Source organism: Arachis duranensis, chromosome 1 (genome assembly GCF_000817695.3).
Source record: "Arachis duranensis cultivar V14167 chromosome 1, aradu.V14167.gnm2.J7QH, whole genome shotgun sequence".
In the NCBI taxonomy this organism is placed as follows: domain Eukaryota; kingdom Viridiplantae; phylum Streptophyta; class Magnoliopsida; order Fabales; family Fabaceae; genus Arachis; species Arachis duranensis.
Window position 1 is genome coordinate 101613997 of NC_029772.3, and position 16069 is coordinate 101630065.

The window sequence follows — 16069 nt, forward strand, 5'->3', positions numbered from 1 at the left end:
AGATGCTTATAATTCCCAGAAACAATCAACCATTGCTTCTTTCATTGTGAGAAATCAATGGAGATTGGTCAAAAATGGGCTTACCGGCTACTAGAGGGGGGCACCAAATACTTTGATTTCTATGTTGAGTAGAACACGAGGATGGGGTCTTGCATACCCAATCCAATAGCTCCTCCCAAATGGTGACTATGACGATTCTGAGCTAGTCCTTATAGAAGGCTAGAAACAAATTTATCTTTGATAATGTATCAACTGGTGTGGAAGAGATAATGGCGTTGGTTTTGAAGTTGCAGAAGGAGCTTCAACAATCCCCAATTCCTAATTGATGAGCACTTTACTTTCTTTTATTTTTCTTATTAGATTATTATATGATGTTACCTCTATAGTAGAGCGTTGGGATTTTTCCATCTTTTTGTTTTGTCCCATATATAGACACTTATATGCTTCTTTCATTATATGAATGGAATTTTCTGACTTTAAAAAAAACCAAAATTCAGAATCAAAAATAGTAAAATACAGCAATTCAGAATAATTATAATTAATAAAAAAAACTGAATTACTGAAGATTGAAGAACTCACAGCGACAAAGAGAAGGCGAAGAGTCTACAATGGTAGCGAGTCCACGACGGCAGAGGTATGTTCCCACAATCGCACTTCGCACTTTTGCAGTGAGCTCAACAAAGAGAGAAAGAGATGGCTCAAAGAAAGATGTGCGACGACGAGGATAGAGATGACAACGAGGACAGAGACGGCCGACGACGACTAGGACAGAGACAGTGACGCAAGAAGAAGAGCAGACCTTCGAGTGACGAGAATGCAACCGCTGGTTGTCACCGCCAGTGCCGATAGTGGTAGGGGATGATAGTAGAAGCGTGACTTTGCTGTTTGCTCTGATAGGGTTTTACAAAAAATTAGGGTTGGACGATTTTAGGGTGAGAAATGGAAGAGGGAGGTCAGGAAGTGTTTTGCTTCAGTGCTTATGACCTTTCTATCCATTTGGGTTTTCTTTCTTTCTTTCTTTTTTCTAAGATCAAAATAGCGTCGTTTTAATGCTGAAGCCCGAACCGAATCTTTAAAAAATTAGGACAATTAAGCCGATTTATTGATTTATTTTTTATTTGACCGATTTTTCTTCAATTTTTTATAGAATAATTCTAAAAATCAACAGAATCAATCAATAAACCCATTTTCAATTTTTAGAAGTTTGAGAGGAATGCTAGCTAGTTGGTGGACTGGGGGAGTGCATCGTGTGGACCCCGCGACTCCACCGTAGACGCGCGGCTTGATGTCCTCCCCTTAGTGTCTGGTTTGATTTGTTTTCGGTTTGACCGATACAACTTAGCTAAAATATTAGAATCTATTACGTATCTAAATTCAAATTGGCGAAAATAAGTTAAGGTTACCATCTTTTCCAATGGGGTTTCTGTTAGATACAAAGAAAAGCAAAGTTAATCTTCTCATGTCATGCATTTCAATATATATGTGTTAATAGACTAAAGGTCAGCTGGTATATATGCTAAGGAATGATTACAGGTTAATGTTCATTTTGATTAATTACTATATATATATTTTGATTTCCATATAAGATAAATGAGTCCAAATAATTTATGTAAAAAACATGCTTACGAAATATTGAAATTTACAATGACTGAAATTAAATATACATTAATCCAGGGATAATGCATGTTTTAGTAATTATTTTGCTACTTATCTATTAGAAAAATTTCAAATATATTGTTAAGACTGGAGTTGGGTCTCGTCTAAAACATGAATATTATATGCAATAATGTTAAAGTTTTGGTCTCCACTTAGTCCTTCCCCTTAAAATCTCAACACCACGATCTTCAAGTTGAAGCAAATGATAAAACTCAACATTGTTATTATTGGCGCCACAAATTGCAGTTAGAGAGTGAAGCTTACTATCTCTACCACACTCCCTCTTGTATTCCAAACTCATGCCACACAACTCATGATTCGTCAATATTGATTCCGGAACACTCTACAACACCATCCAAACCAAAAGCCATCAAAACATTTCAGCTCTTCTTATCACCAATAAAGAATCAATTAATAAGAAAGTATGACCAGGTATATTATATAACTAAATACTGAGAACTAAATTATATTATTTTATTATTATTATTATTATTATTATTATTATTATGGGATTACATTTTTTTTATATTCGTACTAAGTTAATACAAAATTTTACAGAACACAAGGATACCAAATGTCAAATAAGCTAAATCTCTATGTAAAATCAGTTGATACTTTTGCAAATAGAGTCATCATGTGTCTAATATCTCTTAAACACAGGAAAAAAATAATAACAAAAAGTCAGCGTGATTTTTCTTCTTGTTAAACTTGCAATTAAACAACTTGATTATTAAGAAAATGAGGAGTATTTATGTGTAAAATACTGAAATAGGAGAATACTTTGCTAAACTCACTATCCATGCTACCCTAATAATGCACATGTACAAAAAGAAACTTGTTATATGGAAAAAGTTCAGGCACCAATAAGAAATATGTGGATGATAGAGGAGAAAAAATTACCTCCAGAACCCAACCAATGTACTTCACATTGCTGACATGAAGATTTATATCTAGATCATTCCATCTTGGCTAAAAATTAATTAATATAATAAAGGTATTAATTAGTTATTCTATAAAAATAAAAAAATAATCAAGATTAATTTTACGTAACTAACAAAATTTATTATTTTTTAATAAAAATTTGATTGATTTTATTTAAATATAAAAAGTTAAATTTTAAATTTTAATATAATAACAAGTATTAATTTTTAATATTTCTCAAAAATTAATATATAGAAAATAACTTAAAAGAAAAGACTACATACTTTTAAATCGGTACAAATATAATCTGCTGTAATGACATTGAGTTTGGGTATGTTTTTTATATCATCTTCAGGAATCATCCGAGAGGAATTTACAAAATAGGACTCAAACTCCCTTCTAGCTTCTTCCGGTATTTTTGATAATTTTCTCGTCAGTTTGTTCATCATGACACAACCACTGTTATAGAGATTTATCAAAATAATTAAAAATGAATCGGTTATTAAAATGTTGCTAACAAATTAAAAATATATTGATTATATACAAATTAATTAGCAATAATTGATAGATGTCCACCTGGACGCTTTACTTAAGACTTGATATGTTTTGGAATCTCGCAAAAGCCAATTCCAACGCACAGCATTTTTTCCAGCTACGGACATCCAAGCTTCCACTTGAACAACTTCATCGCTGTAACAAATTTATGAGAAAATATTTTTGGAAAAGTGTAGGGGCAGCAATTTTATTGCTTTTTAGCCAGCATGTAACCAGCAGAGAAAGATGAACCATTGGATGAAATCTCACACCAATTTTACACTATCAAATCATCATTGATGGTTAGTTGATAGCTACCAATCACAAATGTTGCTGACCCCTAGCATTGCTCAATATTTTTTTATTAATATTAGTTAATATTTTATTTTTATGTTAATTAAAATTTTAAAATTTAAATATTAATAAAAAAATTTTATTAGTTATATCATACTATTTTATTTATGTTAAATAAGAAACGAGTAGTTTTCTGTAACTAGCTAGGCAAAACTACAGTTAATGAGAAGTGACATTAAAATAAGAGTAAATATTAATAAATTTTTATTATTTAAAAATTTTTAAAAATTATTTTTATCAATAGATTGATTATTTTGTTATTTTCAATCAATTTTTTAATATGTATGTTTAAATTAGTTTCTGATAAATTTTATTATAAGAACATTTACGTTTAAAAAATATCATTAAAAGAAAAATAAATCTCCTTCAAAATGTTAGAAGAATCAGTTATGAGTAATTTTCAAAAGCTTTTAAAAAATAAAAAGTTACTAAAAAACAATTTGTTTAATTTAAAGTTCTTTAAAACTTAATTTAAATATTTGTTCTTAAAATAAAATGAGTAGATCATCCATTTACATTAATAAATTTAATTTCAATTTGACAAAATTAATGTATTTATTATTATAAATATTGTTTATATCTTTGTTCATAACTCAAAGTTAGATAAAAAATAACTAAGGGGGATTCAAAATCACTTTTTTTTTTGCACACCCGACCTCTCTTCTACGAATCGATTGGCAGAATTTTAACTACATTTACAAATATATTCATATATTTAAATATGAGATTTTAACAACTCATAAATAAAAAAATGAATAAGTAATAATCACTTATTATGATAGTTAGATAAGTTATAAAAAGATAATTTACTATTTTTATTATATAAATATTTTATCAAATTTAGCTATTGATCAATTTCAATTTATACAAAATTATCTAAAATATTTACTAACTTAAGTATTGAAATTTTTGTATTTTCAGCTTCTCCAAAAAATTCGAACAACATCACTTCGTCGAAAAAAATGTTTGAGCATCTTAACAAAAAAAATGTTTAAACCTCACATTTAGGTCTAAATCTCACCAATTTTAAGTATCTTGAGAACAAATATGTATTGTAAAATCTTGTCCAAAGTAATAGTTATCACATTGGTAGTAAGATTACTGTACTACAGTCTCTAAACTCTAAAGCTATTAAACCAATTCTATGAAACAAGTTACATGCATAAGCTTTCGGTAAATCCAATAATAATAATAATAATAATAATAATAATAATAATAATAATAATAATAATAATAATTCATTATAAGGACACTATATTTAAAAGTAAGTTAATTACCATACAGGATAACGGTAAGTCTCTATTCGCATATGAGTAAATACCCATATTAAGTTCCTTTTAATCATTTCTTCTGTGGAACCAAAGCCACCGCGATGAATTCCAAATGTCTTAAAGTGATTAATTGCAGAGTCCTGTTAAACAACAAATAATAATCAAGAAGATGAAACGAATAGCACCACTATATATATATATATAAAGAAAACTAATCATAACTACATAGAGCCAGAGGTAAAAATTCAAACCTGAAAATAGTTCATCAAAGTCTCAATAGATGCCTTTTCGTTAGCACCAACTTCATACGATTTAATAGTGAAATTTTGACGGAACACAAAATCATCCAGAGTAGAAGATGTGGTAACTCTCAAAGAATTATCATCCTTGTTTGGGGTTTTAACATTTGCCTTAATTTGGAAGCCACCACAACGAGCATGTTTCACTTCTTGCTTTCCTCGGTAGCCAAAATTTATTTGTTGTGGTAGCATGACACCAATAAAAGAACATAATGTAGACGAAGTACCCAGCGTTACCATAATTAATTCTGCAAACAAATCTATTATTATTAAAGCATGTTTGTTAGACAAATTTAAAATAAAAAGAGTAATATATATCATAAACAATGAAAGACACAGAAATATATAGTAGACAAACTCAAAATCTAAAGCATTATGTAACAAATTAAATATAATATATACTATAATATATAATACATACTTGAGACCTCTAAAATTGAAGAATGCAATTATAAGAATAATTTCATAAGATTTCTTTCTTGTACTGCATTCTACATTGTTACCCTCCTTATTATATAGGATGCATGCGTGGTTATTTTATTTCTGGAATGCCTTTTCCGTGCAAGAATGAATGAAATTTAAGACCAATTTTACAAATACAGTGTAGACGAGTCTGCAAATAATATAGAGAGAATAAATATATACATTAGACATATTTAATAATAAAATCATATTTTATTTAAACCAAAAAAACATATATCTTATCATTTATTTTTATTTTTTTTATTCTCTATATACTTTTATTTTGTATGGGAATAGGCGCCGAATAAAACATCGTTTTGGCTAATAAGGGGAATTATTTTTGGTGGAATTTTATAAGGTTAACGTTTTAATTTGTATTCATTATGTAAGTAATATAAAAATTTGGTAACTAAAGAAAATCAGTCAAAAACAGTCATAACTTGCCTTATTTAACATTTATTAATTATTGCGACAATTAATGAATGTTAAATAAGACAAGTTCTGGCTATTTTTTTTTGTCTACCTAGCATTACCCAAAAAATAATTAAAAATACTATTTTCTTTAAAAAGAAAAAGGTGAAAGTAATTAAACTGTTAGCTATGTATTGACAAAAAATAATTAGTTACTGAAATTTTCTTATTGGAGTTATTAATTGCTGCATTTATTTGAGATAGTCAAACAGATGATTGTCATTAAATCTCTGGAAAAATTTTAATAGGGTATTTCTTTTCTGTACCCGCCTTCTCAAGTTAGTTTAAGTCTCATTTTATTAAAAAAGAAAACTGAATAAAAAGAAATCATGAAACAAACTTAAAAGACTTTCTACTTCTTTCAAAGGCCTCTGTTAGTTTAGGCTAGCTAAGATTAATCAATTTTATAATAAGAATAATACTAAAAAGAAGAAGAAAATTGAAGAGCGAAGAAAGTAATATGTATCTATCTACTATCTACTATACTATATATGATGAATCTGATCTGTTATAAAATTATTAAGAGTGGGGAATCTTACATGTTGGTAGCTTCCTAGAGTTCAAACTTAGCTTCTCATGGAGTAACACATTCTTTTAATAATGATCTTGGATTATATGTACAATTCGGTCACAAAGATTTAAACTAAACCAAAAGATACAACGCTAAGATTTGTTTTCCCACATGAAATGGAAATATATATGATGACGATTGACGACCCACATCTAGGAGTATAAACATGCCGGATGAAGATAAACATTTTTGTTTAACAAATTAGGTCTGTAATATAATTAATTGGTTTGATTTACAATTTATTATAATTTTTTTTAAATATTAAATCTGACATATTATTGAATTTGGCATAGTAAACCTTGCATTTAAAATATTATACAATTTTTTAAAAAATTAAAAATTATTTATTTATCTACTTATATACAATATATCAAATTCAACATTTATAAACTGACAATTCTATAGTGTAAAAAGAAGATTCCTTCTATACATATAAAGACAGGTATAAGAAGATGAGACTGTTTCTTTCTATACATGTAAAGACACGTATAAGGAGACGAGACTGTTATGGTGGCACGATTCTCTAATTATGAGTTGTATAATGTGATATTTGACTTTATTAAAAGTGAACAAAGTCTGTTTATTGCGGAGTTTGAATAGATGAACAGTGATAATATAATGAGCATGTAACTAATGGTTTAGGTTTTTGTTTTGTGAGCCAAGTTTTATATATGTTATTATCAATATGGGTTAGGCTTAAAGTGAAAGAAGTTAACAATTTGAGTCATGAAACAGACATACAAAAATATAGAATTAACATATATTCGTTATTCTTGAATCTTTCTACCTGAACCTTAGTATCCTCTCAAGACGTATATATACCCGAAACCGGACTTTTTCTCATGACATGCACCTTGTCTGGAGCCATTTCTCTGAAATGGAACTCACGAAGCTTGAAGACTGTCAATCGGGTATATAAACTTAGTTTTATAATGCTTATTAATCTCAAAGGAAAAGTGTTAAGATTTCAAAAAGACACCTCATCTATTTTAAATTGCTCCTACAAAGACAAATTAAATAAAAAAATAAATATCAGTAAATTTCTTGACTCATATAATTTGAGAAACAAGGTACACGGAAACAACTGAATTCCATTGGTTTTTTTAAATTAGTACACATCACATGTTGTAATATGTAAAGAAAGAAAAAGAATTAGAAACATACCATTACAATAACACGACAATATCTATTTTTATTAAATTGATTTAAATTATTATTGTCAATATAAAATCAGATCATTTAAAATACGAATTGTGAGACAGTAATAAATTAAATAGTAAGTCTGATTATAGTTTATATTTTAAAATTTTCTATTTACTAATAATGTTATATTAATTGTTTAAAATAATAATAATAATAAATAAATAAATAATTAAAAAATAAATCAATAATTTAAATCTAAAAATCAAAAGCATATGTGAATCCTAAAGTTTAGGTAGAAGGATTTAACAATAGCGAATATATGTCAATCTTATATTTCTGAATGTCCGTGCCATGATCCAAATTTCAACCTCCTCTACTTCGAACAAACTCATATTGGTACTAACATATATAAAATTTCGGTTCATTATATTAACATAATATTATAATAATCATAATTTAATTATCATTATTAACAGAATAATGACTATTAATCATCATTATTCACCTGTCCTACTCTCGTAATAAATACAAAATTTATCCTCTTTCAATAAAGTCACACATTACATTATATAATTCATAATTAAAGAATTGTGTCATCATAATAATCTCATTTTCTTACTCGTGTCTTCTATATGTATAGAAAATTTTTTTCTTAGAATTGTCCTTATAATAATATATAAATTTTTAAAATAGGTAAAAATTAATAGAAAAAAAAAGGATACTTGATCACTTGATCATTTAAGATTAATTTGTAATCTTGGACACAAACTACTAACAAATTTAGACTTTTAAAAAAGTTTAGACCTGCACGTGTTTTATGAAAAACCAGACTAGGCGAAGCACTAAGCGGTAGGTTCCTTACATTTTTTAATCCTATCTGCATCTAACCTTTTCATTTTGGTGAAAAGTTTGAATTCCAATATATGATTTGCTTAATAAAACAGCCACCGGAACCAACAAAATATTATAAAATAAATGTGCTGTGTAATTTGCTTAACCTTATTTATAATAAGTATTTCCTTAAATTATGTAGGCTTGAAAAGAATGTGCAGCAAAACAGACGACGCAAAATTGGATACTGTTACGATATTATTAGATTTTTGTCTTATTTTAATTTTTTTTTTGGATAACAAAAATTGAATTTTAGATTTTTATATTTCTAACTAAGGTTTTGGAAATCGAATTGGACCGACCGGTTAATCAGAAACCGACCTTTTTACCGGTTTGGTTGATGATAAAAATTGACTTGTAAAAAATTAATTAAATTGTTGGTTAATCGGTGAACCGGATGAACCAGTCTAATTTTCTAAAATGCCGGTTTGCTAAATCAAAACTCTACTGTTTTGATTAAAAAAATTGGGAAAAAAACAAGCCCAAAGGGGCAGAGAGCACCCCCCTTTTCCTTCTCTCTCTCTCTCTCACGAAAATCCAACCCTAAAGCCTGAAAATCTTGCTAACACACCAAAGTTGCGCTGAATGAGAAGACGACGAAAAGCAGAAGACGACGATAGAGCTCACGTAGTGGGGGACAAAGGAACTCGCAGCTTCAATCTCTGGGAGAGGAAGGGCACGTACCGTCGGAGATGAGGGAGACGATCACGATGAAGCAGAAAGGATGGCGGAGTCTGAAGAAGAATAGACGCTGGTGGCTGCTGCAGAACGGGACAATGTTGGCCTTTTGGGAGTGTGGCGGATTGGAGGTGGAGATTGGACAATGAAGAAGAAAGGGTATTGATCAAACTGAACTAGGTTACAAGCGAGATGAAAGGTTCGAATTGGTGGCGCTCAGTCGCGGAAAAAAATCCGATAAACGGCGGTGAACAATCGCCTTGATCACTGTCGAGTGACCAAATAGATTTGAGGATTAGGGTTTCTCTGTCCATCGTTGCCTCTCCATTTTTCGCTGCTTGCTCTTCGTTGTCAACGGTAAGCTTCTCCAGTGCTTCTTCAGTTTCATTTCTGGGAGTTGATTGCGGATCGTTGTTTTTCAGGGTTATATGCTGTTTCGTGAGTTAATTTTTTTCATTGTTCATGGTTGTTGTGAAGAGAGCTGGATTGTTGGTATTTGTTCTGACTCTTCTAGGAGTGTGGGGGACTGGAGGTGGCGACTAGACAGTGAAGAAGAAAGGGTATTGATCGAACTGAACTAGGTTATAGGCAAGACGAAAAGTTCGAATTGGTGAAGCTCAGTCGCGGAAAAAAATCCGATAAACGGCGGTGAACGATCGTCTCAATCACTGTCGAGTGACCAAATAGATTTAGGGATTAGGGTTTCTCTGTCCATCATTGCCTCTCCGTTTTTCGTTGCTCACTTCTTCAACGTCGTCAACGTTAAGCTCCTCCAGTGCTTCTTCAGTTTGATTTCTGGGAGTTGGCTGTTATTTTTCTGGATATGTTGATCACGAATCGTTGTTTTTCTGGGTTATATGCTTGTTATGTGAGTTAATTCTTTTCATTGTTCATTGTTGTGAAGAGAGCTAGATTGTTGGTATTTGTTCTAACTTTTGGACTATTATTGTTTATTATATATAATATTTTGAGTTATTTTTGTGTTATTGTTCTGACTTTTGGACTATTATTGTTCTAACTTCTGGTATTTATTCTGATTCTGAGTTAATTTATTAGTTATTGATTTGTTGCTGAGTAAAATTAGTTAAAAAATTTTTATTTTGAAAACGGAATAATGAGATAGTGATCACCAAGTTAAAAATTTTAATATATTTATTTTAATATTTAATTAAACCGGTTCGATCACGGTTTAACTATAGTTAACCATTAAACCTTTGAATCAATATCTTTATTGGTTTATTAATTGGTTCGGTTCTCACAACTTTATTTCTAACAAATATTAAAATTAATAAGTTATATATGTAAGCTAAAAATTAAAGGTTAAGAAAGTTAGATGACTAGAGGTATTCATGAATCCGATCGAATATGGCTAAAATATCGATCTAATCCGCACTAAACTCATCGAATCAATCCAATATCGATCTTTATATTTTTATGCTCATATCCGATCGGATATCGGATATATACATTTGCAAAATAATAAATATATTAAAAATCTTATTTTAAAAGAAGTCAATAAAACTATTTTTTTTCTCTAATAAATTTTTTCACTCTTGTAAACATACTTGTTTACTTCTAAAATATTATTAAATTAATTTTTCTTAAATAACAAAAATAAAATAATATAACATATATGAATAATAATTATTAATTAAAATAAAACATAAATAAAAGATATTACTTATTATTTATTATTAATTTAGTGTGGATCTACAGATATTCGGATCAAATTTTCGGATATAGATCAGATATAAGATCTGCGATCTGATCTGACTAGAATGCGAATCATATCGGATTCAATCTGATCATCTTGTGATCGGATCATATCCGTAAATGAATTTGCAAATACGATTCAATCTATGAAGACGTTGACAGATGACTATTGCAAAATTCATCAGCAAATAAATTTTAATTTTGATTATATTCTATATTTTTTATTTAACTAAAAATGATTATAAAAAACTAATTTGGATTAGTCTAATAGTTAGTTTATTAGCCTAATAAAATAAATATCAATGATTCAAATCCTACTTTATGTATGTAGTAATTTATTGGCCAAAAATAAATTCTTAAATAAAATTTTAGTCCATGACAAATTAATTTTTGACCAGCTAAACTGAAAAATATGGTAAAAGAATCACAAGATTTAGACCTAATTATTTGTGATGAATTACAGAGGCTTTTTATAGGAAACAAGATAGTGTTAGGTACCAGACAAATGACACAGCAAAATATAGAGATGAAAAATTAAAAATTTGTATAAAATATGAAAATAATTGAATAATTTTCTTTGAGAATTACAACTTCTCTCTATCACAAGGAGACTACAATAACACTCTCTCTTGACAAAAGGAGAACACACTTCTCTCTATCAAATATAGGAGAAAACTACTCAAAGAAATCTTATGTTATTCTATCTGGATGACTTGATTGAAATGAATTAAAGAAAAACTCAATTTATAGGTGAGTCTCTTCAATATGAACCATCCATCAATTAGAGGTATATAATTCTTTTCTTTTTCAACCATTAAAAATCCTAAGGTTATAAACTAGGATTGTTTATTACCTTTCATTTTATTTAGTTATTATTTATTTATTTATTTATTTTCTAAAATTAGCTTTACTAATTTTCACAACATAGCCGTCGCGTTGCTCATCGACGTCCACTTCAAGATCTCTGCCGGCGACCGCTTCGCTAGAAACTGGGGTCCATGTAAGCCCTTGGCTTCTCCTTCTGGATCAAAGGTAACTGTCAGTTGAGCGGTAGACTCGTGCATTTTTTGGAAGTTGATAATTAAGAATTTACAAAGAGTAATTTAGTTAAATATGTTACATTATCTAATCATTTTTATTTACTTCACATAAAAACAATATTTGCCATTTTGAGGGGACATAGGTTTCGTACATGACAAAGCAAAATTTGAGTGGAGTATTGTTACCACTTACCAGAACTAATTATATAGCACACAAATGTCATTTGGACATGTTTAAATTTTAAATAATATAATAAGTAGCTAACTAACTAATCAACCTAGAAAAACAAAATTTCATGGGAATCTCTGCTGCTCTGATCATTTCAAGTATAGCAAGTACTTAGTAAATTATGCCACACAACATCCTCATGTGTAGATAAAAGAAAAAGAAAATCATGTGGCAATGAAATTCTGAAAATTCTTTTTTACTTTTTGTTATCCAAAATGTCAATGAAATTTAGATTATATGACCAGTGTGGCAACATTTTTGGGGATCTCTAAATAACATTATTCTTGTTCAGTATGTTTCACTAGCAACTATTTGCATTTTGATGCAAAGTTGTTATCCTCCTTTGTTTTCTACACTAAACTTAATAAATGTAACTTGATGGATTGATGACAAGTTTTCAACTTTATGTTTCAGCTAGGAGGCAAGAGAGTTGGGATTATTGGATTGGGAAGAATTGGTGGGGAAGTTGCCAAAAGGCTAGAGGCCTTTGATTGCATAATCATGTACCATTCAAGGAACAAGAATCCATCAGTCTCGTACACTTTCTACTCCAATGTGGTTGATCTTGCCTCTAACAGTGATGTTCTTATACTTTGTTGTCCATTAACTGAGCAGACAAAGTACATAGTCAACAAGGAAGTAATGTTAGCATTGGGGAAGGATGGCATTATTGTGAATGTTGGAAGAGGAGCTCTAATTGATGAAAAGGTATTGGTACAATGTTTGATGAAAGGGGAAATAAGAGGTGCTGGTTTGGATGTGTTTGAGAATGAGCCTAATGTTCCCGAGGAACTTTTTGCATTGGACAATGTTGTCCTTTCACCACATGCTGCTGCTTACACATTAGATTGTTTCATGGATGCATGTGAACATGTAGCAAAGAGTTTAGATGCCTTCTTCTCAAGTAAATCCCTTATTATTTCTCCAATAACATGAAGAATTCAGGACCACGTTTGCTTTTGTGGTTTTGTAATTGAAATAAGGCCTTTCTTGGTTCAATGATGTCAACTGGTCAACCCTATTTGACCATGGTGATTGATCATTTCCACTTATGTACCCACCTTAGAATAGAAAGGATATAGACAACCAAATATATGTAAAGAAGAATAATTAGGTGGCTTACCTTGCCACATCTCCATTGGTGTCTTTAACCCAATTGCAGTTGATGGTGACCGATTTATCACATAACAGGCAGTTTTAACAGCTTCTGCCCAAAAAGACTTAGCTAAACCTGTAGTTTGCAACATAGCTCGTGCTCTTTCTAGGAGAGTCCTATTCATTCGCTCTGCTACACCATTTTGCTGAGGCGTATATGCAACTGTGAATTGTCGTTGAATACCTGCTTGCTTGCAAAATGTTAGAAAATCGCCATCGACATATTCTCCTCCATTATCTGTCCTTAAACACTTGATCTTCTTTCCAGATTCAAGTTCTAACTTTGCTTTAAACTCTTTGAATATCGCAAACACGTCTGACTTCTTCTTGATCGGGAACACCCATAGCCTCCTAGAGTAATCATCAATAAATGATACAAGATATTTTGCTCCTCCTAGGGACATCTCCGGCGATTCCCACACATCAGAATGAATCAACTCCAATATGTGCTTGCTCCGAGCAGTTGATCTACCAAACGTTAATCTATGTTGTTTGCTTGTAACGCAGTGCTTACAAAATGGTAAGTTTACCGATTTGAGCCCGGGAATGAGATTACGTTCTACAAGAATCTTCAAACCTCGTTCTGACATGTGGCCTAGTTTGCAATGCCATATCATCGTCATTTCTTCTTGGCTTGTTGAAGCAACTGATGCCTCTGCTTCTTGCAAAGTATCTCCCACAAGCATATATAGATTTGCTGCAATCTTTTCTGCTTTTATTACCACAAGAGCTCCTTTAACAACTTTCAAGATCCCACCTTCAATATGGGTCTTACAACCAAGTTCATCCAATTTCCCAATCGACAACAAATTCTTCTTCAAGCCTTTCACGTGTCTTACCCCTTGAAGTGAACGAATAGAACCATCAAACATTTTTATTTTGACAGTACCTATTCCAACAATTTCTAAGGCATGATCGTTTCCCATAAACACAGATCCTTCTAAGACAGGTTCATATGTACAAAACCAATCACGATGAGGAGTCATGTGCCATGTTGCTCCTGAATCAACAATCCAAACATCAGTGAGCTGTTTGCTGCCTTTAGAACCAATTGTTGCTTCGCCATACAGGATTTCTCCATCATCAGAGGTACTCGCAACACATCCTTGAGAACATGATCCTTCTGTAACCTTCTCTATACTCTTCTTATTCCAACAATCTTTCTTGAAGTGCCCTCTTTTACCACAATTGTAGCATTTGATCTGCTTCTTACTTTGTGACTTTGGTCTACTTTGACTCCCACTGGAACCACGCTCCATTGATCTTCCGCTTGTCATCAACAAAGCCTCTGCTTGTTTTGAGCTCTCTAATCTATCTTCCTTATTCTTGCGCCTAGATTCTTCTTCAAGAACCGCAGCAGCCATGTCATCAAAAGAAAGATAATCAGTCAAAACATTATTAGTTAAGTTAATGATTAGCTGATCATATGAATCTGGTAGACTTTGAAGTAAGAGCTCTGCACGTTCATTTTCCGCTATGGTATATTCCAACGATGAGAGTTGGGAAAATAGCGTATTTAGATTGTTGATGTGATCCGTTGCCGATGTGGACTCACTCATTCGAAGAGTATAAAGTCTTCTCTTCAAGAATATCTTGTTGTGAAGTGACTTGACTTCATATAATTTTGTGAGAGCATCCCAAATTTCCTTTGCTGTCTTTTTCTCTGCTACACTTGATAAAACTGAGTCAGCTAGTGCCAAGTGTAAGTTTGCAACAGCATTGTTGTCCATCTCCTTCCATTTTTCATCTGTAATTCCAGTGGGTCTACCTTCAATTGCTGTCACGCAATTGTCTTTTCTCATAATGGCTTTTATCTTCAATTTCCATATGAAAAAATTACTCCCACTGAATTTTGGAATTTCATACTTTGCTGCCATTTTTTTTTAGACGGTAACTCGCAGCGGAAAAAAAAATCTTAATCAGCAACCTTTGGCTCTGATACCACTGTTAGGTACCAGACAAATGACACAGCAAAATATAGAGATGAAAAATTAAAAATTTGTATAAAATATGAAAATAATTGGATAATAAAAATTAGAAATTTGTATAAAATATGGAAATAATTGAATAATTTTCTTTGAGAATTACAACTTCTCTCTATCACAAGGAGACTACAATAACACTCTCTCTTGACAAAAGGAGAACACACTTCTCTCTATCAAATATAGGAGAAAACTACTCAAAGAAATCTTATGTTATTCTATCTGGATGACTTGATTGAAATGAATTAAAGAAAAACTCAATTTATAGGTGAGTCTCTTCAATATGAACCATCCATCAATTAGAGGTATATAATTCTTTTCTTTTTCAACCATTAAAAATCCTAAGGTTATAAACTAGGATTGTTTATTACCTTTCATTTTATTTAGTTATTATTTATTTATTTATTTATTTTCTAAAATTAGCTTTACTAATTTTCACAGATAACTGCAATGAAAATAAGGTCCACACGTTAGCTTTAGGCTTTCTCCTTTTAACCACCAAAGTAATCCATACATGTGAATTTGATAGGTGGTTCAGGGTTAATAGGAAAATTAATCAGGATTATTATTAGGCAATTTTGCAAACATTGGCCTCATCGGTACTCATCAATATAATAGGAATTCATCGCATATATTTTTTAAAAATAACATTAGCATAAACTGCAATCCATATATAATCAAAAGAAAATCACAAAAAAT

The 16069-nt window shown here is 30.7% G+C and overlaps 2 protein-coding genes across 2 annotated transcripts; one reads left to right on the top strand and one right to left on the bottom strand.

The window, feature by feature from the left end:
• Positions 1 to 248: 248 nt before the first annotated feature.
• On the bottom strand, positions 249 to 7424 carry LOC107471935 (palmitoyl-acyl carrier protein thioesterase, chloroplastic). Its single transcript, XM_021128140.2, has 8 exons — positions 7327 to 7424; positions 4988 to 5283; positions 4743 to 4876; positions 3154 to 3267; positions 2862 to 3036; positions 2557 to 2625; positions 1795 to 1999; positions 249 to 325 (listed from the first exon to the last, which is right to left on the bottom strand). Exons 2-8 carry the CDS (start codon positions 5273 to 5275, stop codon positions 249 to 251), a joined length of 1062 nt encoding a protein of 353 aa, XP_020983799.2. The 5' UTR covers positions 5276 to 5283; positions 7327 to 7424.
• A 1859-nt stretch (positions 7425 to 9283) lies between these two features.
• Positions 9284 to 13254, top strand: LOC107471271 (glyoxylate/hydroxypyruvate reductase HPR3-like). Its single transcript, XM_052251952.1, has 3 exons — positions 9284 to 9351; positions 11870 to 11996; positions 12648 to 13254. The coding sequence occupies exons 1-3, from the start codon at positions 9284 to 9286 to the stop codon at positions 13167 to 13169; spliced, it is 717 nt and encodes a 238-aa protein (XP_052107912.1). The 3' UTR covers positions 13170 to 13254.
• The last annotated feature ends 2815 nt before the right edge of the window (positions 13255 to 16069 follow it).

Bases quoted from the DNA above. Each gene is read 5' to 3' on its own strand.
- LOC107471935 (XM_021128140.2), bottom strand. From the start codon at position 5,275: ATGGTAACGCTGGGTACTTCGTCTACATTATGTTCTTTTATTGGTGTC. The intron at 4,877-4,987 runs GTTTGAATTTTT...GTTGTTTAACAG, and splicing joins CTTTGATGAACTATTTTCAG to GACTCTGCAATTAATCACTT. The intron at 2,000-2,556 runs GTAATTTTTTCT...ATGGTGTTGTAG, and splicing joins ACATTGGTTGGGTTCTGGAG to AGTGTTCCGGAATCAATATT.
- LOC107471271 (XM_052251952.1), top strand. From the start codon at position 9,284: ATGAAGCAGAAAGGATGGCGGAGTCTGAAGAAGAATAGACGCTGGTGG. The intron at 9,352-11,869 runs GTTGGCCTTTTG...TTCTAAAATTAG, and splicing joins CTGCTGCAGAACGGGACAAT to CTTTACTAATTTTCACAACA. The intron at 11,997-12,647 runs GTAACTGTCAGT...TTTATGTTTCAG, and splicing joins CTTCTCCTTCTGGATCAAAG to CTAGGAGGCAAGAGAGTTGG.